Raw genomic sequence first — 25,423 nt, 5'->3', positions numbered from 1 at the left:
AACGGTTAAAAGATATCGTCTCTCGCACATATCGAAGTTTTCCTCTATGTTGTCAGTGGATAAAGCATACTTAGGTATTTTTTGAGGAAAACCACACGACTACGTGAATTTCTGCGAACATTATCCGTAGTAATTATAATGAGAATCTAAACCGAGAGCCCCCTTGTGAAATAGTCATGAAAATAATATTATTTACTATGTTCATAAGAAAATGCTTAAAAAACATTGTAAACATTATTATATACGAGCAATATTTCAGTTTAAATCCATTAAGTCTTTGCAAAATGTAAAATAAACACAGTTTTCTTTATGGGCACATTAACTTAGGTAACTGAACAAATAGGCAGTAACTACTTGCACTCATTTTGATACTAGGTATATTGATTGGTACTGACTTTCTAAACTAACTTGCTTTGATGATGATAAATATATGACAACAACTGTTTTTGTTAACCGCGACAACTAGGTACCTAAACTGATAACAAATTAAAGAGTTTTCCTCGCTGAAATTTCTAACAGAATTTCGATATCAGCTTTTACATGTAGTATGAATGTATTATTTAAACAGTACAATAACCTTTACAACAAAACAAGTTACAAATTCATAATGAAAAACCAAACAAGTACGTGTTTCTTATACCTACCACCCTTCTTTAGGTAACAAAAGTTGAATATAAAACAAAATAAAAGGTAAAAGTAGTTCCTTCAAAATTTACCTTCCAAAGACTACCAGAGGCAAAATATGGTAACGTGGTAGATTTTATGAGAATTATTGCAAGAAAAATTTGGACCATTTACAAAACCATAAAAGCTTGCTTGAAAAGCAGTTTGTCATATTGACTTCAACAATCAGCTGGTTGGTTTCTTTGTGCCTCATTTGATAAGAGCTCACGTTGCTCACGCGCACGTGTGCAGGTAAAACTTCTTTCATTGCCTATAATCTCTATGTAAACATCCGTGTGAGAGTTCATTGTTTCTGCTTAGGTAAAATAATGAACCAAGTAAGTAAATAATGGAAAGAGATGTGAACGTGCAAATCAATAAACATGAGATTAATGCACTCTATTAAACAATTATCTATAATAGTGACTTCTTATCTTCAGGTTTCCAGGATCCTATCGTGTAGTTTTGACGAAAAAAATGTATATTCCGTTATCGATTGTTCAGGATTTCAGACGCCTCATGAAAGTAATGAAATGAATAAATGAAATTGACAGTTTGGATCGTGTTGAAGTACTGTTGTTGTTTTAAACTAATTATGAATAGGCCGCTTCCTGATCTTGAAATGAAAGTAAAAAAATTAAGTTACTATTAAATAAAATTACAAATTGAGCCAGTGTCGTTTTATCAATATACCTAAGACAGGCCTAATTCTATTACACATACTCGCAATATATTCCTGTGATTGAGTAGCAGCTTTTAGATTTTACCTGTCATCACAATCTAGATAGTACGTAATCTAGGCACTCGTTATCATATTTTCTTGATAGTTAGGTATAGTAAACAAGATGATATACTCATGAATTACTCATGAAGACTTCAGCGCAATAGTTACAAATAGACCATGTTTCACGTGAAACCTATAATTTGTACTATGTTACGTTATTAGCTGTCAAGAAGGTATTTGTATACTTTCATTGTTTGTTCTTGTTTCATTTATGAGCGTAATATATCAATGAGTATTGTGGAAACTTGGCTGAATAATTCATATTTATTTACTTCAATAAATAAGAAGTTAAGATAGTTTATGTTTCCTGCCCTTTTATGTTGAACAACAGTTGTACCCATACTTTAATTGAAACAATCTTAGTATAATATGTAGGTAAATGTTATAAATAGTTAATAGCATGTAGGTATAATCATTTCATGAGAGGTACTACCAGAGGTAAATAAGTCTAATGTAGTAAGTAATGTTAGACAGATCTCCATCTGCACACGCATATTGCTAGGACAACTGGCATACTTATTATAAAGTACATACTAGACATGCGGTTAGATTTATAGGTTTGAATACTGAGGGAGGTAAAACTTTATATACCAACAAAAACACTACACAAATCGCGTAAGTATGATGTAGTTTTGATTTGGAAATCCCTGCCTTCTTTGAATTAAATGACGCATAGGTAAACTACTTAATCGGAGTGAAGTACCTATTTCCCTGATATCTTTTTCGTTATAACAATAAACATATCAACTTGTTTTGAAATTCATTGTTTATCAATTTTATTTCAAAACAACTGATTTATCTATTTAGATTGTCTCTACAATGATCTTGTCAGGAATTTTAAAAACTCGGTCAGTGTAACAAGTTAACGTGGTAAATATTAGTTTTTAATGTTTGTAACATTTACCCAAATTAGTATGCAAGTTGTAAGGAATCATTCAATCGCTGTAGTGTCGGCAGCATGAGTCACTGGCGACCCCAATAGCTATAATTATATTTATTGTGGCTGTGTAGTACATACTTGCTAAATTATTCACGCCAACTGGTTGTCTGCAAATTACATTTCGTCATAAACTACGTCCGCTGTTGAATGGAAACTGGCCCTCCTATGTTAATTCAAAATAAACCCTAACCTTCCTTCATCGTAAATTTTCTTAATCTATACTATAATATTATTGAGGTAAAGTTTGTGTGTTTGTATATTTGATAAATTGTAAGGGGTAATCTCGGGATCTACGGAACCGATTTTAAAAATTCTTTCACCAATAGAAAGCCACAAACAGCTGAGGTATATAAAAAACCGAAAAATTCCACTCGGGCGAAGCCGCGGGCGGAAAGCTAGTTATTTTATAAAGCTAAAAAACCTTTAAAAAGCTGTTTTTTATTTCATTTAATATGTAAATAAACTATAATTTATATGCAAATATTCATCGGAAGTAAGTACACCCACATCCCTGTTCGTTATTATAAATAAATATCATATTTTACCATTTATGTAGTAGTAGTAGAAACAAGTGCCATAGCAAGTTACAACTACTATGTATTGTGATAGGTAACCGAGTGGAGTAATGTTTTTGTATCTAAGTTGTGTTTTTAAACATAACCCTCTGGCGCAGTCGGGTAAAAACAGTGTTATCTATAACAAAAAATTGCTTTTATAAACACTATTATTAAAGGTTTGTTTTTGTCTGATTAGATGCCTTGATAACGAGGAAAGAAATAATGTAAGAAGTCATTGTTTCATTGTCAATGCTACGACTATCAACAAGTCATTTCTATACACCATTGATTACTTAATTACGATTGATTAATTGCATGTATTGTTTAAGATTTTCAAAGTCATGTCTGCTTATCGGTCACACACTGTTCCGCCTTTTTAAAGTCTGTACGGTTGTAACAAAAAATACATATAACATTTATGGTTATTTGTTTTTAATAAGTTAAAAAACAAACCATTGTACATAAAGCAACTTTTGATTGTGCCTCTAAAAACGTTTCCTACCTTTAGCTGTTTATTATTTTTATTTTCACATGTGGCCATAGCATCTCTACTACCTGTGCTACTTCCTAGATCTTGATGTAAATATTTCGTAAATGATAGGTATGACTATTCCAATAAAATTTTCCATTTTAAATACCCTTAGACGCTCTATGTAATATGGTAACATGGAAAACGTCACCGAATCCTGTAGTTCGAGCAAAATAAACATGTTTTAATCAAAGAAACCTTATTAAATTCGCTTGCAGTCAATCTAAATAGGTACTAAGTGAAAGTCTATTTCGGGCCTCATTTGCGAGTCCGACAAGCTATACGTCACGCGTTAACCGCTCACCGTCACGTGTGACCTCGGTTCCATCACTAGCAAATAGTTATAAAAAGGCATTTCAACGCGATAGCAACAAAAAACCACTAATAAAAATAAATAAAATATCTTTCGACAATTTCACACAGCGCTATCTAGCCCCAAAGTAAGCAATTAATATGCTTGTGTTATGGGTGCTAGTTTAACGGATATACTACATATATACTTTTTAAATACATACATATTATACATAGAAACACCCAGACCCGTCACAGAAATTAAAATTCATCATTTCAATTTCTGCCCGGCCGGGAATCGAACCCGGGACCTCTCGGCATAGTAGTCCGTTTTAGAACCACTACACCAAACGGCCGACTAATAAAACATTCATGGAGTAATCATGCAAACTCAGGCATTAATAACATGTAACTGTTTTAAACGAGTATTACAATAGATTGTATACGACAGAAAAACTGACAATATAATTATCCAAGAAACAAAAAAGTGAGAATTTTGGTCTTAATTTAAAAGGTTTATCTCTAGGAAGAGATCTCTTCTAAAGAAACAAAAGAAAGGATGGTCGTTTGAAATAAAATATTGTTTAAATTAGCAGTTTTTGAATGTACTCGATATCACCGAATGCCACTTAGTTGGGTTTTCCCTAATAACAAAAATGATTCAATAATAATTTACCCTTTGCATTTTTAAATTTCCAATGCAGTACAGTAACGCGTTGAGGTCTTTTTTATGCGCGTGCCATTTTATATCTATAAAAAACATAAAATTGCTAATGTTACTGGTCGATCATATGTCCATTACAAACATATTATAAATCTGGTTTGCCCTTCCATTGTGGTCAGGTCATTTAAAAATATTATAAAAAAACGCAAGAAGTGCATTAAAAACCACTTCACTGTAGAGTTTGCTAAACTTACATAAGAATATTCACTGACTTTCATTTATTAAGCCGTGAGAGTTTCGCTAAAGCGCTTCCTTTATAGTATTTGTGTATAGCGGAAGGCAGGCATTCTGTCTGTCTATCTTGCAGTTTCTAACTTTCCGCCCGCGGCGTCGCCCGCGTGTGATTTTGTTTGTCACAGAAATACTTTATTTACTTTCCCGGGACTGAAATTATCTCTATGCCAAATTTCATCAAAATCGGTTCATTGGTTTAAGCGTGAAAGCAAGACAGACAGAGTTACTTTCGCATTTATAGTATAGTATAGAAGAATAGATAATATAGATACGCAGAACGCAGCGGTAGAAAGTAGTGCGTACTGCGCACGGGCAGTGGCGGTTGGTTGGCATATTGTGTCTATGCCGATATACATACAAGTACTTTCTCTGGCGATACTATCACAAGCAACTCAATGCTATTGGAATATGTTTTTATCGGTGACGGTCATTGAATTCATTCAATCCGATTGCACTATGTTTTACTTGTATGCATCGGTTATACTCCGACAAACGTTACTTCGACATTACGTTACTCCGACACTACTGAATATCGACATGACTTTACTTCGACACTACACTACTTAGACAAAGGCAAACGAGTAACGTAATGTCCAAGTAACGTTTGTCAGAGTTTACTTAGGTAGCCGTGCATGATATACGAGTAAACTATCACAAAATAAATGAACCTCAGTCGGTAGTGGAAGAACTGCGTTTTATAACGGAAACTAATAATACTAGATTTAAAAATGGCTAGTTCGGTTTTATTACATACTTCGTAGTTAGATAGGTAAATGTTCCAAATTACTTTCAATTATTACGTGTATTGTATACGAGTAGGTACATAAATAACTTATAATAAACTCCGTTGTGTAAGCATGACGTTTTGATTTATATTATAATATTCATTGAAAATTAATCAATGTATTAAATCTTGATCAACTTTCGTTACCATCTGAAAAATACGAAACTTATGCTTTATCAAGAAAACAATACACTGTTCAAAATATTTTGAGATTTGTAACTACGCCATTACGTAATCATTTACGTAAGCGTTTTTTATTTAGTAATAATAAACAATAACAATTAGACTTTGTCCCCTCATATTTTGCCGACTCATTATCAAATGCACCTACATTGGGTGCAGTAAGCACTTCCGTAGCTACAGTTACATAATGACTAGAATGCATAACTACTTTTTGCTAGAATGAAATTTAAAATATTATGAATAGGATAGTAGTCCAGTCATAATAGTAAGTTCACCTCGGAATTCGAGATACCCAGCTGTAAGTCTGTAAATACGTGTATATTGACACCCTAAAAGTTGTCTCAAAACCTACATATGGTAGGGTGTAAGCAACTATTAAATTTCAAGGTCAACGGTCACAAAAATCGGTATTTTGCGCGTTTTTTAGAAATATCTCATTTCCTATGGGTTTTTTGCTATTTGTATTTATTATCAATATTGTAGAATACTAAATTCTCTACAAATTTTGCTTCAAAAATTTTTTTATACGGTGAACCGTTTTCGAGATAGAGGGCGGAGAGCGCGCGGTCACTGCATCACTTCAGGTCAACTTAAGCGCAAATTCCCGTGGGAATTTCGGGAATTCCTTGTTGTAAATAAGCTTTAAGTTTACTAAGGTACCTACATGCCAAATTTCAAGCGTCTAACTTCCGTTAAGCGTTTAGATTTTTCATACAAAAGGATTTTCCCGCTAATTCCTGTTCCCGTGGGAATTCCTAAGTATACTATAACCTGCCCAGGTGTATGAAGAATAATTGTACCAAGTTTCGTTAAAATCCGTCGAGTAGTTTTTGTTTCTATAAGGAACATACAGACGGACAGACAGACAGACAAAAATTTTACTGATTGCATTTTTGGCATCAGTATCGATCACTAATCAACCCCTGATAGTTATTTTGAAAATATATTTCATGTATAGAATTGACCTCTACAGATTTATTATAAGTACCTACTAGCGGCCGCCCGCTATCTCGAAAACGGTTCACCGTATAAAAATTTTTTTTGAACAAAATTTGTAGAGAATTTAGTATTCTACAATATTGATAATAAATACAAATAGCAAAAAACCCATAGGAAATGAGATATTTCCAAAAAAAGCGCAAATAACCGATTTTTGTGACCTTTGACCTTAAAATTTAATAGTTGCTTACACCCTACCATATGTAGGTTTTGAAACCACTTTTAGGGTGTCAATATACAAGTATTTACAGACTTACAGCTGGGTATCTCAAATTCCGAGATTCTTACCTAATTTAAGCTTAAATGACTGGACTATAGGCCGATACTATTATGAAATGAAACTCGTGTATTTAAAGTCCATATTCAAGAATAGGTTAAAGCAGTGATTGGTTCGAGATAATCTATATAAATAAAAATGAATTGATGTTCGTTAGTCTGATTAAAACTCGAGAACGGCTGGGCCGATTGAGCTGATTTTGGTTTTAAAATATTTGTCGTAGTCCAGGGTAGGTCTAAACGGTGAGCAAATACGCGCGCGATATTGTTTTTTTGTGACAGACAAAATTCCACGCGGGCGAAGCCGCGGGCGGAAAGCTAGTATGTAATGAAAATATTCACTCCACCCCAAAGAAACTAAATATTAAAAGTTTATAGACTTTTAATAGCTTTCAACTAAAAAATACAGATATTCGGTAGAGTCGATCGAATAGTTGTTTAAGGTCGACTAACTTTACCACCATTTTGCCTATACCCATAATAATGAAACATTCCCTATTTTTAAAAAAATGTTGAGATCTTTAATTTCTGTAGTTAAGTTCTTTTTCTTCTTCGTAGTTTAGTAGGTATATTTACAAGATTGCCAAATTATATTGTCGCTTACTACACAAACGTATTATTTACAAACACGAACTTCAACCAAACCAAGGGCTAGTTGATTCGGACCCTTTTATAGAACGAAACCATGTCAAGGGTTGAAAATGAATAGGTGCAATCGATTTTTTTGGTATTGATACATAGAGTTCACACAGTGCTTAGACCTTTGTTTAATCGTCAAGGGACACGCACACATTATTTACTGTCATTATGTTAATGAAACGTGTTGCAATGATGTAACTTGATAGTTAATAGGAAACGGCGTGTAATATTACTGAAACTCTATAACTACATTCACGATAGACTGGCGTGAATATACTACGTTACATACACTCCGGGTGGTCCAGCATCTTTTTGTACTTACATACATTGTCTCCTAGTTTTTTTACGATTTCTATAGGTCATAAGGTCTTTTAAGTGATGCTTTACCAAATATTATGAGGACTGAAAACAAACAAATTATGCGTCATAAAAATGTATATTTTGTTATTGAAAAAACCCACCGATGACTTTATAGCGTTTAAAATATACATTATTAGTCACGCGTTTTCGAAACGACTGAAAAATAATCGTCACAAACTACAAAGCGGTATTTCGTGTAAAACAAATGACGACATTGATCGCTTGTGTAATCGCGACGAGCAATTGAGTCACGTCCGTGGCCTGTGCCCGCAGTTAGATAATTACTATGTATCCGCGATCCCAAACAGCTGATTTGTAGGTTAGAATATTGTCACAATACGTTCTTGAGATGCAACGCTAACGCAACAATAATAGAGAGTATACAGGGTTACAATACAACTATAATCATTGTTTGCCATAATCTCTACTTTATTTGAAGCTCATGCAGACCTATATTGAAGACTACTGTAAATAAATTGCCATTAGAGCTTATATACCTTCAATTTCATAACATGTGCGTTCTGATCTTGAGGAAAATTTAACACTATTTTCTACGAAAATATGTGAAGTCAGCGAAAAATAAATTTAACTATTTTAGTTATTGTTAATACAAACGACCAATAGTCCTTTACATTCCTTGTTAGATAGTATTTGACTTTGAACTTGTTAACACGTAAACCAATGGTAACGAACAAGGGAGTGTAAGCAAACATTGTGATGTGTGTGTGACAATCCTAATATGAAGCAGTAAAGGAGTCTTTTTTTTATTTACAGTTGTGATTTAGACACAATACACTCATAATAACGTCCCCTATTATAGTAATACATATGTGGGTGGGGTGGGTATAATAATTGAAACAACAAATTCAATATACCTAAGTAATTCTTATTAGGAATTTGTTTAGCTGATCTTGTGCACAAAATATAACAGAAGGTAAACTCATGTATGTACCTCGCTTTGCATACCTCTCTCGCTCGCACGCTCGGCCGTCGCGCTAGGGTTGTCTTGTCATGTGTTGCGTTTATTTCGTTATGATAGAAAAATGTTACTCTTAATACTATGCAAGAAAGACAATAACAGATATCCACGTATACTTATTTATATTTAGTACGTTATTATAGTAATAGTTTGCAAACAAATACACGAGAAGGAAGTAGTATTTAGTTGAGTGGTTGACACTATTATCCAACTAATATTATAAATGCGAAAGTTTGGATGTCTGGATGTTTGTTGCTCTTTCACGCAAAAACTACTGAACAGATTTTGATGTAACTTTACAGTATTATTGTTTATAACCCAGGCTATAATTTATGACGATCTGTGACAAACTGAATTTCACGCGGGCAAAAGCTAGTTATCCAATAATTCATAAAACCTCTCTAAAACAATTCGATATTCCTAATAATTGAGTTGGCTTTCAATTTCAATTGAAATTCAAATAAATAACTTACTTACCTCCCCGAATCAACTGGTAATTTAAAAAATGAAAATTCGGTATTTAATGATGAGTTTAAGCAACCAAATACCGAACAATTATAATACGACTTTTTCTGTTCACTCATTTTCGTCAATTTCGCAAAACAAAATAATATCACAGGCGGTTGACCGGCGCGTGATTCAAGCGAACCACAGCGAACGTGTGGCGAACGTCTGTCGCGCTCGCGCCACGTCGCGCTCGCATTCGTCCAAGACAGTCTTGCTAGAGCGGTGTCTATGTGTGCGTGACTCGAGCGCGTTTAGTATGGAGTTTGTCTTCTGTTATATTTTGTGTCTTGTGCGCTACATTAGTAACCGGCTAAAATAATATTTTGTTTTCGGAAATTCTTCATCTTATCAACAAATATCAGATACCTTATCACTTATGATATCCTCTAAATCTCAAGTAACCTATCAAAAGAACCACGACATGTGTTTTGAAATATTAATTAATGGAACTACTAGCAATGTCTAGCTCCCAATATAGAATGGGGCCACACTAACATAACGTTTAAAGGCAACAAAGCATTGTGCGATTACTAAGCGGCTCTATTAAGGTTACTGGGCTAATCTAAGCGAGCGAAGATCACACATCTTCCGTGTTTGTTGTTGAAGGCAGTCACAACAAGGTACCAGATGATAACATTTTTTTCCTGAAGCTTAGTGAAGGTTGGATACGTATGCTCAATACTCGTATTAAGACAACATCAATCATAACGATTGGTCTGCAGCATAAGGACTGGGTAACTTTCTACGCCTGAAAGTAGCGTTTGACATTACATAATGTACGTAACCCAGTGTGCAAAGTTAGGTATCAGCTCGGTGATATAACTTAATTGTTCATACCTGCATATAACTATCGTCCATGCTTGAAGTCTTGACCATAACAAAACAATTACCATAAAAATAAAGAATAACAAACTTTATTATTCGTGTTATTCTCTTCAGAGTTATAAAACAAATATCAACTGTTACGACTAAAGTAATTTATCTGTTTTGAAATATTCTAACTGTACGACCTATATCTGTCATACAAAGGTCATCGATATTAGATTAAATGTGACAAGGCTGTAAATGTAACGGGAGTTTTAAACCTATTTCATAGTAATCGTATGTAACACAAAATATTGCCAGAGAAACCGTTTCAAGAGAAGCGTGTCACGGACAAACCTTCGGCTAACTCGAAACGGTATCTCTTATATTTTATTCACGTTGTGCAAGACGAGGTGAACGAGGAATCTAAAGTTCGGCATGCGACACCTACAGCTAAAATAGATAAAAACTATTAATTGCTTACCGTTTTTCTCAGTCAAATAATACTTTCGTAAGTTGTTGCGAAGCAAAATTCTTGAAATATTCGAGTTGGAAATCGCTTCCGAAAATGTCAAGGTACCTAGTTAGTACCTATCCTAAAAAACATTTGACTTTGTCTGGATACAAATGTGTGGCAAAACGTCGTTTATCAAATTGGTCCACTGAAAAGACCCTTGTTTGCATAGGATTCGGGCTGGATTAAAAACTTCTTGTACGAAAAAATAAAGAAAGAAAAGCAGTTAACATTGCCGGAGTCTTCCTAATAATAAAAAAAAAAAAACAAAAAAGCGTTTCATTCAACTCCAAGTCAAGACCTTCGTCAATCTATCCTGCAGAAAAATTCCGAACTATAAAAGCATTTTTCTTTTGTTTCAGGCACAGATGTGTGTCCTATGAAATCAGTGGTGAGACGCATTGGCCAGCAGTTGGTCACTGCTCTCAGTGGAAAAGGTCTAGCTGTACTTGTCAACCATGGAATTGCTGAGGAGAAGGTAAGAACAGAATTTGAATTGATCAAAAAATATTTTATGAAAGTAGTGTGTAGTGGCGTGCATCTGTTTTCATCCGAAGAAGACTGCCGTAAGTTGTTACAAAAAGCTACTGAAAATAAGATATATGCTAGGTATAAGTTTTTTGCCAAATAAGTCCCTATCGGTCAATTGCATTTAAGCATCACACGCCCCTGATATTGTGACAATCGCTACAAACTTAGCTACTGGTTCACAAAGTAACGGATAATGTTTAAACGAATGACTCAGAATAAGGTCATCAACTTAAATATGAGGGCATCTGTGGCACGTGTTAACGATCCTATAATGAACTTTGATATTGTTTAAATAAATTAAGTTGATTTAATTGGTTGAACTTATTAATTAATTTTCATTATTTGGTTAGCCTTGAGCCCTTGATTCACACCAGGGAAGTAGATGCGATTGAAATAAAAGCGGGAGTGTCTAAAGAGGCCTACCTATTATTCCCCCTTCAATTGTTAAACAAAATGAGGCAGAATAATAAAGCTCTACTCTAACCATAAAGTTAGTATTCCTTCGGAATAGATCAACAAATAACTGAGCAAGCGAGATGTCAATAGCAGCAGCACTATGTGATAAATAGAGATGCGCAATGCCGCTGTCGCCGTCATGTCAAACAGAAACAGCTTTATGGCTCTAACCCAGGGGTCTCCAAACTACGACCCGCGGGCCAAATTGTTTTGGCCCCTGCAACATACCGAAAATTTTATGGCCCCAAGGCTTCAAAGTTTGGAGACTCTGCCTAACCGAATATTTTTTCTGGAAATAAGGTCGCAAAGGAAAAGTTTCTCGCTGTTTACTCACCAGCATTTGTCCAATTCCAGTTGAAAGCGGTGTACGCCGACTTGGACAACTTCTGCGCTCTCCCAGAGGGCTGCCAGGCGCAGTATCTGCGGAACCCTGTCAGCAACCACGGCTACGTGCGCCCGGGCATGGAGCAGTTCGATGACACTAAAAAGGTACCTTTTAATACCTTATTCGACCCTGGTATCTAGTTTTAGATTAGCTTTAGAATAAGTATTATTAACGGGATTGCTACCACACTTATACTACCTACCTTATTTACGAGCCTCCGATATTTAGGCACTGTTGCAAGCGCCATGATCACGGAGTAACTGAAGTAAGCTAATCGCAGCCATTAACGGCATTCTAAGCTGGAACTGAACAGATTACTATAAAACTATAATATAATTCTATAGGCAAATTGAAAACCTACAACGAACACCAAACTACGGAACAGTGAACACCCTAATCACCTGACTGTCTATTCTGATAGCTACCAATAATTAACAGTCGCCAAAAAGACATTGGCTTGTATAACAGAACGCCTCAACTAGTTTTCCTTGATGTTGGCCTTAAATGTAAACTGTATTGACCTGTAGTTCCAAAATTACAAAAACAGACCGATACTGCCATACGAGCCATATCAGCCACCTAGACTTTAAACTCAGCTGTTGTGTCTTACAAGTTGCACAATAGAAGAAATTAATTTCAAAAGTACCTATTACAGAGAAAACTTTGTATTACCTAAACAACGTAGGTAGTCGTTCAATTTTCCGCGTGCAATCTTGCGAATGGACGACTAACGGCTCTAACCGTTTTATTTAAAAGACCTCTCATTGTTGAGGAAGTTCTAACATCAAAGTCTTAGTTACTTTATATCTATGTATATTTACCTTATTCCAGGAGCTGCGTCACGCGTTCAACATCACGTCGTTGACCGCGGCGGCGATGCCGGCCGAGGAGGAGGTGCCGGAGTTCTGCAGCCACACCGTGCCTCTCGCGAGGGACCTCACCAACCTCTCGCGCGTGCTTCTCCAGGCCTTGGCTTATGCTTTCGGTACAGTTTGCGGTTTAATTACCGAAAATCACTGGCTGCAGTCTAATTCAAAGGCATTCATACTTGTGTATCGTTTTTAACACAAATCTGATTGAATTGAGGAACTACTTATAAAACTCCATTCTAAAATATAGCAACCAAGAGCGCTGCAGCGGTTAGGTAAAAATGCCTCATTATGATGTAACCGCTTTATTTCATTTTTTATCGTTCAGACCAGACAAAATTTGGAAGCGCTAAAAAGATCAAGTTGAAAATTATGACCCAGTTTGAATCGAAGAAACACCATGTTAATAATTATTAGATACATAACTAAAGGTGGGAAATTATTCCAGGTGTGCCGCCAGCCACGCTCCTGGCCTGCCACTCCGGCATGCTGCAGAGCGACGGCCGCAACCCGTCCACCATGCGCTTGCTGTACTACCCGCCCGTCCCTCCCGAGGACGAGGGCCCGTGCTGCCCCAGCGACGCCGTGCACTACACGCGCTGCGGCGCGCACGCCGACTACGGCACCTTCACGTTGCTGGCCCAGGACTCGGAGGGCGGCCTGGAGGTGAGCCGCGTCACACACCGGGACTAGAGTCACTCCCCGTCCCTCGAGGACGAGGGCCCGTGGTGCCCCAGCGACGCCGTGCACTACACGCGCTGCGGCGCGCACTCCGACTACGGCACCTTCACGCTGCTGGCCCAGGACTCGGAGGGCGGCCTGGAGGTGAGCCGCGTGACACACCGGGACTAGAGTCACTCCCCGTCCCTCGAGGACGAGGGCCCGTGCTGCCCCAGCGACGCCGTGCACTACACGCGCTGCGGCGCGCACTCCGACTACGGCACCTTCACGCTGCTGGCCCAGGACTCGGAGGGCGGCCTGGAGGTGAGCCACGTCACACACCGGGACTAGAGTCACTCCCCGTCCCTCGAGGACGAGGGCCCGTGGTGCCCCAGCGACGCCGTGCACTACACGCGCTGCGGCGCGCACTCCGACTACGGCACCTTCACGCGCTGGCCCAGGACTCGGAGGGCGGCCTGGAGGTGAGCCGCGTCACACACCGGGACTAGAGTCACTCCCCGTCCCTCGAGGACGAGGGCCCGTGCTGCCCCAGCGACGCCGTGCACTACACGCGCTGCGGCGCGCACTCCGACTACGGCACCTTCACGCTGCTGGCCCAGGACTCGGAGGGCGGCCTGGAGGTGAGCCGCGTCACACACCGGGACTAGAGTCACTCCCCGTCCCTCGAGGACGAGGGCCCGTGCTGCCCCAGCGACGCCGTGCACTACACGCGCTGCGGCGCGCACTCCGACTACGGCACCTTCACGCGCTGGCCCAGGACTCGGAGGGCGGCCTGGAGGTGAGCCGCGTCACACACCGTGACTAGAGTCACTCCCCGTCCCTCCGAGGACGAGGGCCCGTGCTGCCCCAGCGACGCCGTGCACTACACGCGCTGCGGCGTGCACGCCGACTACGGCACCTTCACGCTGCTGGCCCAGGACTCGGAGGGCGGCCTGGAGGTGAGCCGCGTCACACACTGGGACTAGAGTCACTCCCCGTCCCTCCCGAGGACGAGGGCCCGTGCTGCCCCAGCGACGCCGTGCACTACACGCGCTGCGGCGCGCACTCCGACTACGGCACCTTCACGCTGCTGGCCCAGGACTCGGAGGGCGGCCTGGAGGTGAGCCGCGTCACACACCGTCACTAGAGTCACTCCCTGCGTCTCTCCCGAGGACGAGGGCCCGTGCCGTGCTAGGGAACTCAGTAAGATCATAGATCATGCTTGTGGAACATAATACTTATCGTGGCGTCTCTCCATAGTTGGATGGGTTCCAGCCAGAACGACGGGGTGTGGTTCTTAGTATTCTTACTCTGGGTCTTTCACTCACCCTTCCGACTCCAGATCCAGTTTTAACGCAGGAGCACTAAAATTGGCACTAACAATGAAGAAAAATCAGGAAACTTTACAAGTTTCTCTACAAATAAGTTTGTTTCCTCCTTCGCTCTCGGAGCTGAGTGACAACAGGGTCAAAAAATACAAGTTTCACAATCGGACTTTTAAGAAAACAAACATCTTAAAATCCAGTGTGTGCTTAGGCTCAATTCTTCGTATTCATTTAAGTGTACGCGTGACCTTTGTTCCTAATACACTCGCGAGCAAAAGTATGGAATCACTTACATGAAGTTGTTTCCACGCGATCTTGTGTACTAACGAATTTGTTAGTAACAAAAAAAGTAGCACCTGCCGTCAGTTTCAAGCCTGTGGCAGGCCTTTTTGGAGTCAAATTATATTGTTTATATCTTAGACTAACTGTCCACTTGCTAACAGCTATCCTTCGAACATTTCTGAGCTCTTGCTGGACGTCGATACCAGTCAAATGACGATTTCGTAGAGAAGTTGACATGAAAAAACGGTTTTCCCTCTGCGATGTGCACCGGCAATGTTCAGAACTTGGTCTCAGGATAAAGCCACCGGTATCCCGAAAGCGTCTTCAAACTTTCGAAACCCAGGACTGGCTTATGTGGAGCTGACGTGCGACAGCCCGCTGGCTGAGCCCTTCTTGCAATAGTGCAACGATTTGTGCTGCTTCTGAAGGTGTAGAATCCCAGGTAAAGTGTCAAAAGAAGCGGAGATGTGTATGGATCAACGTGTGAAAGCAAAAATCCGAAAACACTTGCTTTTATGGGGGGTAAATAGGCCGCAACTCGCGACGTATCAAACAGTTGATAAATGTCTTTTTCGTTACTTCTTCACATCAGCCGGGATATCTTTTTAAATACTGGTGTGATTTAAATGAGTTTGGTATCAATTTAAAGTTAAAAGTGTAATCTTTAAAATGGTGCTATTTTTTTGTTACTAACAAATTGGTTAGTACACAAGATCGCGTGGAAACAACTTCATGTAAGTGATTCCATATTTTTGCTCGCAAGTGTATAAATAGGATCTTTCAACCAACCAGCGGTTTTTCAACTTTATACCTACAACATTACTTATTTCATGACTTATAATTTTCCAGGTGAAACTGAACGGCAGCGATGTGTGGCAAGCGGTTGGGCACCTGCCCGGCGCTATCCTCGTCCAGCCGGGAGAGCTGCTGGCTGCATGGACCACCAACCTTCTTCCTGCTCTTGTAAGTAACCTCCATACATCAGCGTAATCTATGACTGGTATACTGAGAAAGTGAATGCATAAAGATGACCTACACTGAACTGTCCCACCAAACTCATTGAAAGGGGGGGCGCCACCATCGTTCAACTTTATAGTTTCCAACATAGCAAAAATCGGAACCAGCGATCCGGTATTGACGGTGGGCGCCACCGTGTCAATGTCACAGGTGGGACAGAACAGTGTATTGGGTCTTTACCAAGTTTGTACTTTTGTCATAAAGCAGAGACCCATCATCACTCCGGTGTTTATAAATATAGTTTTTAGGTTGAAAAGTGTTATAGGCTTTTTACCAAAGGTCATGAAAACAGCGCGTTAGAAAACTCACAAAAATGTATGAGTGTGTGAGAGAGTAGAGGTTTATTGTTCCTGTTTCAATTACTAGATACTTACATAATTCAATTCTCCTTATCTTCCCAAAAAAATTACACGTTCCTTCGTTTTCCAGATGCACCGCGTAGTAGTCCCGTCGGGCACGTACGCTCGGGCTCGCGGGCGTCACTGCGTGGCGTTCTTCTGCCACCCCGACAACGACGCTCAACTGCCCACGCTGCCGCTTCAAGCCGCGCCCGCGCCGGCGCCGCCTGCGTACACGCCTCACGCGCACATAACCCTCCACAACCGTCTCCTCAACGCAGCTCATCACCTTCAAAAACGTTTTCGCGAGACGTACGCGTGACTAGCGCGAGGCGGCGACGGGAAACGCGCGCCGCAGAAGACGCCGCTTGCGAGGCGGCACACCGCGCCGTAGCATTGCATTGCTTACGAACCTTAAAGCCGCAACAACTTTCCCCTGGGACTTTATTAGTTGGGGTTTAGATCCTTTATACACTGAAACTTCTTGCAACGATAGAAACAATGAAAAAATATCCATACAATCGCAAATAGTCTATATTACACACAAGCACAAACAGATATATTTTAAAGCTGTTTTAAGGCAGCGACTACCTACTACAATCACGATGTAGTCGCGAGGTTTATATCGCTGCAAAAAGTCACAGTGTGTAGGGCTTTAAGCGGTCAAACTGTAGTTCCTTGCTAGACAGTTACAACGATGGAAGTAAGCGTCCCGATACATCCGCATCTTAGCTTTGTTCTTTGAAGAAAAGCAATTGGTTAATGATACGGTGGGAGTAGAGAGACCTAACCCAGCATTTATAGAAGAATGACAAGCGAATATCGAAAACGTAATAAAAAGTAAGCATATTGTTAAGAAGTCAATTTTATTGTACTCTGCGTACTTAAATTGGTTACGTATGTTTCCCCGGGAACTCTAAGGATAATATGGATTGATTTATTTTAATTAACATTACGCTGATTGACAGATAAATACAATCAAAGTATTCGAAACTTACTCAAGTCGATCCTGAGATATTGCAGGGTACGGGGAATTAGATGTAGATGTTCGATCGGTTTAAATTTACTGAGCATATCAATACACTAATACCACACCAGTAATTAGAATCGAGGTCCGAATTGATTAAAGATATAATGATATTTCGATGATACTTAGATAGGAACCAAACAACAACCTATGCAATGCTAAGATTGAAAGTAATTACGCTGCTGCGTCAGAGCAAACATCACAGCAAAGGAGGTTTATAGTTACTTACATTTTAAAAACAATTTTACAATTTTACTGAGCTTATTTTTATTTAAGTGCATCGTAATAATTTACGTACTTATCACACAACGCACAATAATTGTTCATTCCTATGTATTTAGATGATGTTCATTAAAAATAGTATTTAATATTATAAATTCAATAGTAAAAAAGTGTCGGTGCGTGCTTGACTTAAACGACCTATCGCTATTTCTATTCTTGCCCAATACTTATAATAGGTTTCAAAGACTCGTTAATACCATTCCCGTAATTTTTTGCATTTTGTTGAAGTGTCCTTATTGGATTTTTCTTACAATTTGAATGTTTAAACATAGGAATCTAGTACCTAGATAATACGAATTTGCAAAACACAATGTCTAAAATTGTATCAAAGATTTGGAATGTCAAAAATATTTACCTAAGTTTAGAAAAGACTGCTTTACATGGCACACAATATTGTAATTAAGTTTCGATCTAAATTGACTACTTTTGGGAGTCTGGGTCATTATTTAGTAAGATAGCAATTAGCGGCGTGAAATCGCTATTTATATATTAATTTGATTAATAATCTTCGTGTTTTGCTTCTGCATTTTCTTAGGACTGGTTTTTAGGTGAAGTTGCCGCGAAAAGTATGAACAACTTACATAAATATATTGTCAACTTAAAATATGCAACTCTGCGATGACTTTGCCTAAAATCTAGTTATATTTTAGCTAATTTTATACCTTATATTTCTATTTATTCGCTGTCCACTTCACGAATTCACTAAGTAAATCGTGTGATAGCCTTGATAGCTCAATTTAGTACTGTACTTAAGTATACGATATTACGTTCGTACATCGAACTTGAAATTACATTTTAGGTAATATTAGATATAGCTACGATGATGACAATTTTTTTACTTAAATTTTAAAGTACTTACTCCCAGTTTATTTACAAAAGGACTTTATCTACTTATAAAAAAAATATAATTTTCGTCACACAAAATGCAGAATGCTTTTAATGTTTCTACAGAAGGGAGTATTTTTCATTTATCATCTCGTTCAGTCCTTTATTTCGTAATTGAACAGTAATTTTATAGTAACATAAATACAATAAAATGGAAAAATATACGTATACACACTTTATTACACTTAACAGAAAAGTACTTAAGATACGATGACCATAGGATCACCATACGATCACCACCTCCCCTTTAAGTATTGTTTTAATGTACTGTTTAGTTCTGTCCAAAATTTTATTAAAACAAGCTGATTTTATTGAGAAATAATGTGAAATAAATCGTGCTAATTTTAAGAAGAAACGGTTGTTTTATTTATTTAGTTGTAGAAACCTGGTAAAAAGTATTAAGAGAAAAGATTCCGTTAAGTATCGTTAGGACAGTCTGTGATTTCGAAATTACAGCATTATTCATACGTCGTGATTTTTGGTGAACAAGAATTTGGTCCAAGGGGAAAAAATTGGTCAAAAGTATTCCACTTAGATAAGTTAAAGTTATCTTGTATAACACAAAGTAAATTTTATACGACTGAACTCAGAAGTCCGAAAAACTTAACCACTTAAGACTCGAGAATCAAGTCCAGTCCAGTGTGTGTTACCACCAATGATGACACGTGGCCTCTCCCAATAGGCCTTCCCAGCGTGCTAGGAAGAGGGCTATGCTTGCCAGGCAAAATCAGGTAATATTTGATTATTACCTTTCTAATTAATTAAAAAACATAACCCTCTTTCTGGCGCAGTCGGGTAAAAATGGGATATGCTCGGTGTTACTTCACGAAATCGAATAAAAAATGAGGAGATCCGTAAACGAACCTCAATCGCTGACATAACCCGACGGATTAGCAAGTTGAAGTGGCAAGGGTAGGTCACACAAAATAATGGGGCATCAAAGTTCTGGATTGGAGGCAGGCGCAGCGTAGGATGTAGATGTCACCGTAATATTGTGAATTCCGTCCTAACCTAACCCACTGTTAGTTTACAATCTCACGAGTTATATTATAATCCCATCAAAAACAATACTTGTCAAAAAAACCAAGTCTCGCAACTCAGTTGTTCTACGGTAAAAAGTTGTGAGATCCATGTAATACCAAGTCCAGGCCAGGAAATCTTTAACGTTTTACATAAATTATTGACTTGGCCATCGCACTAAATAATTTAATTTACACGTGTTTTCATGCGATGGCCAAGTCAATATATTTATGTAAAACGTTAAAGATTTCCTGGCCTGGACTTGGTATTACATGGATCTCACAACTTTTTACCGTAGAACAACTGAGTTGCGAGACTTGGTTTTTTTGACAAGTATTGTTTTTGATGGGATCTCATTTCTTTTTGTATTTTGTAGACAGCAGTTATGTATCTAGAAAACTGGACCGAAATTGAAAAATTTTACTCGACTTGGCGGTTGCGCTACCGTGCCCCCAAATATTTTAGTTTTTCCTTGATTCATACACCAAACACTACTTATATTCCAAATTTGAAGCTTCTAAGTCTGCTAGAAGTGCCTTAGAGTTTTGATGATCGGTGAGTCAGTCAGTGAGTCAGTGAGTGACAAAATTAAGTAACTTTGACCCGTTATAATTCTTAAACTACTGGTTCAAATTGAATGAAATTTTAAATATACCGTGTTTTTACAATGCCTGCATAGCTAATGAAAATTCAGCCTTCTAGTTTTATCCACAACGAAGTTACAGGCGGTCGAAAATGGCCTGAATTGCTTCGAGAAAAGGATGGTACGGCCGTGCCGCTTTTTTGCTCGACTTGGTGGGGGCACTGCCGTGCCCCCAGAACTGACGGAGTTCACAATTTCGCGTTGACATATACACACACAGTGGAAAGACGAGCTCATAAGGTTTTATCAAGGCGCTGGATGCAGGCTGCTGCAAACCGTCCAACTTGGATATCATTTGGGGACGCCTTTGTTCAGCAGCAGACTAAAATGATGATGTGCTGGGACAGACACTCCGAAAAAAAATGATATTTAATCTGGTAGACCACTTAATTGGTGTCTACCACCGTATTTTAAGATTAAGCTCGTTAAGCTCACAACTTTTACGTAAATAATAGGTTAGTCAAGGTATGTCAAGGTCCTTCCGTTTGGTGCAGGTATTGACCGGGCACGGATGCTTTGGCTCATACCTGCACCGCATCGGAACGGAGGACACGCCGTCCTGCCACGAGTGTCGCAGCGGTGCGGAGGACACGGCGCACCATACCCTTGCGGTGTGGATGGCGTGGGCATCGCATCGCAGTACACTAATCGCGGTGGTGGGCCAGGACCTGGTGTTGCCCAGTATAGTTGAAGCTATGCTGGACAGCAGCGAGGCCTGGGCGGCAATAGCCTCCTTCTGCGAAGATGTGATATCACAGAAGGAGGCCGCGCCCGCGCAGCCAGAGCGCGAAGATGATCCAAACGCGCCCTCGCTCCAGCGCAATGATCGCCTCCAGTTCCCTCTCCTCGGTGATGGCCAGCGGGCCGGGGGCGTGCGGGCGCCCTCGCCTGCATTGCATAGGCCACCACCACCGTCGGACGGGAACAGCTGTGTGCTCCTAGCTGCTCCCGTCGCCCCCCGTCCTGGGGGGCCTGTAGGGCCCGCCGTGCAGGCGGGCAATCGCCGGGAGGGACTGTGGTAGTGAAGGCTTTGTCCGGAATCCCACAGTTCCTTCCCACTTAAGGCGAATGACGGAGCACCGGGAAAAAAAAAGGTATGTCAAAGTATTTTACTGCTGTATGTAGCAAACATAAAGTATTGGACTGTATTTTTATGTATTTATAGGCTAAGTGGAAATTTTAAGTTACCTAACAAAAAAATTAACCATCTGAAACCAGACCAAGTAAGTAAAGTACCTACAAAAGTCTGTTGTGGCTGATCGAAATATTAAAATTCAACAAATCACATATTTCTTCGAGTGTGAGTCAAGAAAGTCTATCTATCAGGAAAAAAAATTAAGAAAAAGTTTTATACACGCAATCTTCGCTAGGTATGTATCGCTGGATAACACAAAAAAGAATTTCCTGATTATCATCAATAGCCCGGTTCTTTACAGTCCAATGCTGGACAATGAGCCTCCACATTAATGGAGGGATTTGGCATTAATATCTCTACGCTTGGCAAGCGGGTTGGAGATCGCAGTTGAAAAGATTAATATTTATCAGAGAGCGCTGCTGCCCGTTCCCTTTTTAATGGGTAGTCCCTAAGTCACCTGTAACGATCACCATTCGGCATTTCGTGATACTGATAGGTAATTATAAAATATATCAATCATCAGACATCATAAAAGATTATTCGTTACCAATTAATTGACGATAGGTTTTGATTCAGGGATGTTATGGATATCCGTCACCGTAACCAAAACATTCGGATATCCGAAATAAAAAATATCCGTAACCGTAACCGATTCAAAAGTTTCGGATAGTTTCGGATGTAGGCAGAGAAAGCAAGTCCCTACACTGATTTAATGATTGGATTTTGAATTACATGGGTTTTTTCCCATAAGATCTCAGCATAAGATAAAAGCTTTTTTTTTTAAGATCAAAAGGTGTCAGATGCCAAAGAAATCTCTTCTGCACCCATTCTATTCATAAGGCATGAACTGTGTTGGACAACAATTACAATTTGCATTCTTTAGCATAGATGTCCGTAACCGTAACCGAAACTTTCGGATATTGGAAATTTTAAAAAAATCCGTAACCGTAACCGGTATAATATTATTCCAATATCCGTAACCGTATCCATAACCGAAACTACAAACCCATAACATCCCTAGTTTTGATATTAAGCATAATCTACTAGACTAAGCATAACTTGAGGTAGGTCACTATTTCGTTTTTAGGGTTCCGTAGTCCTGACAAGGAAACCTTATAGTTTCGTTATGTCCATCTGTCTGTCTCTCCGAGGTTTTGCTTGGAAACTATTAACACTAGAGAGCTGTAATTTTGTGGAGGTACAGTAGAATCTCGATTATCCGGACCTCGATTATCCGGATATCCGATTATCCGGACTCATTCTTCACGGTTTCTAATTACCGATTCAGGGTCTGGACCCATAAAAACCGAAGGCGCCGCCACCGTAACATGGTACGGACGTCTTCTTAGTTCATTGTTAAAAGAAATGGATGACCAATGGTCTAAAATTTAGATTTTTAGACTCTAAAATGATGTATTGATAACCCTTTCTATTTTAAAAAGTTAATTATTGTTTGATTTTACTTTGAAATCGATTATCCGGATTTTCGATTATCCGGAACACCCCTGGTTTTAATTGATCCGGATAATCGGGATTCTACTGTATGTATATTTATCACGCCGACAAAGTGGTAGAATAAAATTTTGAAAATAAATTTTTTTTAGGGTAGCTCCCCTGTTGAAACTAAACTGTTGGCTTGAAAAATCTGAAATAATTCATAATAATAGTTCTTTTTATGAACTTTCCAGGAAAACTAACGGTGAAAATGGATCAGTTACTTTAAGAGTAATAGTCGTTTAACTTATGTCACCTCATGTATTATAAAATTTCTTAACTAATAAAAATTCCTTATAAGAAAATATTATAAGTGACTTTGGATGAAGTAATTGCTTGCTTCTGAAATATATTTGTGGTAACGACGGACAACTAACGGTACCCTACACTGCCCGTGGCACGACACGCACTTGGTTAATTTTTTACTGTACCAACTTAGGTACATTCCTGAAAGTCACCTTATTACTTTCTGGTGTTATCAGACTCATTTTTATTGAAACAATACGAAGTATAGATGATAAATAGATGGTAGACTGATAGGCAAGTCTGGTAAAAATCACCTTATGAATAGTTATCGCAAATTGCATAAAGTGTGGATGATAATTTTCAGACAGTTCGTCATTGTAGGTATGTTAGGTTTCTAGAAACATTAAAGGAAGAGAAAAACGTATAACCAATAATAATTTTCAGACACATTTGACGTTAGTTTTTCTAGACCAATAAAGAAAAACAAATTGTTTTAGCGTTGTCGTAAAGATGGACTAAAAGACAATGCTGGAAATTGGCGTCTTTTTTTTTCGCGCGGCCATCGACCATACCATGTTTTTTGGTTACAAAATAGTGTAATAAACCAAACTTACTATGACATGTATGCCTCTAAACTCAGTCTAAACTGAGTTACGAGCATTAGAAGTTTGATGATTTTACATAGGTACTAGATTTGCTTTTTGCGCGCAAGTTTTGTAAGAAATTTCAACAAAATCTGTCAAAATCAGTGTGGAGCAGAATCAGTGCAATAAAAAAAAACGTCAAAAAATTTCTTACAAAACTTGCGCGCAGAAAGCAAATCTAGTATGTAAAATCATCAAACTTCTAATGCTCGTAACTCAGTTTAGACTGAGTTTAGAGGTATACATGTCATAGTAAGTTTGGTTTATTACACTATTTTGTAATCAAAGACGCCACCTTCCATACAAAATCTGGCATTGCCATATAATACTTCACAAATATTTATCGATCACTCGATTAGAATGATCCACAAATTATTCACAGATTTTCGTTTTGGTTGTTCAAGCACAAGTGATTTTGAACGTCCAGCATGATGTGGTCATGACGACTCCAGAGACTTTAAAAAGATAAGAATATTGTATGTTTGCTTTGTGCACGGATCGATCCAGCGACCTCTACCATTGTCTTGAAACGCGAACCACTAAGCCAGGCAGCCGTCATGAACAAGCTGTTTGCATTTGCACGAAGCATGGGTGCAGCTTTTTAAGCTGGTACATAAGTAGAATGTGGATCAATGTGGATCAGAAACGCACGCGTGTGACCACTACAGTTATTTCGATAAAACAAGATGGAGCTAACGCGTCGTTTTATAATTCCACCATTTTTTCCTACAATATAAGAAACTAAGGAACCAATTAACCAGTAGACTACTTCTTGCGAAAAAGCCAAAGCAGATCTTAGGGACATAAAAAAAGCTTAAAAACTGCTGCTTAAAGCTAAGAAGAAAATCCTTATCCATAGATATTCGAAAAATATTTTAGCTCCAATGTAACGATCGTGGCTGCAACCAAACCAATACTTATAACAAAGGTTTAGGGATCGAGTAGACAGTTAAATCACTTGTTAGATCGAAAAGTTGGAAAAACATTGGATGAAGTGTAGTAAACTAAGAAGAAAATAAATAGTAATAACTGTCGTCGTCGTCACTTTGCCTATTTCGTCGAGCCGCACTCGTTATGACATATTTTAGCTTAAACGCCGAAAGTAAAATATCGAGCAGAAAATTTAACTCTTTATACTAAAGTATTACTCTGCCCTGAGTTTAGTAACTCTGTACGAACAAGTTTCGATTTTTTGGTAAAGGAGATTAAATAAAACCAGGACAGCAGTGTTTCTGAACCCTTCAGGTCATGTAACCTGTACCTACCTACTATGACGGTCTTGGTGCTTCAATCAATTGTTTATTCAGTTAAAGCTAGCTAGGTTACGATCACAGACGCAGCATCACAATGCCTAGGTATTGAAGCCGAATGATCGTCACACGTGGACTTTATTACCCTACGAAAACGCTGTTGGGGG

The 25,423-nt window shown here is 38.8% G+C and overlaps 1 protein-coding gene across 1 annotated transcript in view; it reads left to right on the top strand.

Moving 5' to 3' along the window:
- LOC135080966 (uncharacterized) overlaps positions 1-19,179 on the top strand; it is a 36,239-nt gene extending 17,060 nt beyond the window's left edge. Inside the window, exons 2-7 of the mRNA XM_063975691.1 lie at positions 11,130-11,245; positions 12,109-12,243; positions 12,971-13,124; positions 13,457-13,674; positions 16,125-16,238; positions 16,722-19,179. Coding sequence (XP_063831761.1) covers positions 11,130-11,245; positions 12,109-12,243; positions 12,971-13,124; positions 13,457-13,674; positions 16,125-16,238; positions 16,722-16,952 — 968 coding nt within the window. The 3' untranslated portion in view covers positions 16,953-19,179. The remainder of the gene's footprint in view (positions 1-11,129; positions 11,246-12,108; positions 12,244-12,970; positions 13,125-13,456; positions 13,675-16,124; positions 16,239-16,721) is intronic.
- Positions 19,180-25,423: the final 6,244 nt, after the last annotated feature.

Source organism: Ostrinia nubilalis, chromosome 2 (genome assembly GCF_963855985.1).
Source record: "Ostrinia nubilalis chromosome 2, ilOstNubi1.1, whole genome shotgun sequence".
Taxonomy (NCBI): domain Eukaryota; kingdom Metazoa; phylum Arthropoda; class Insecta; order Lepidoptera; family Crambidae; genus Ostrinia; species Ostrinia nubilalis.
This window is presented reverse-complemented; position numbering and strand designations above follow the sequence as displayed.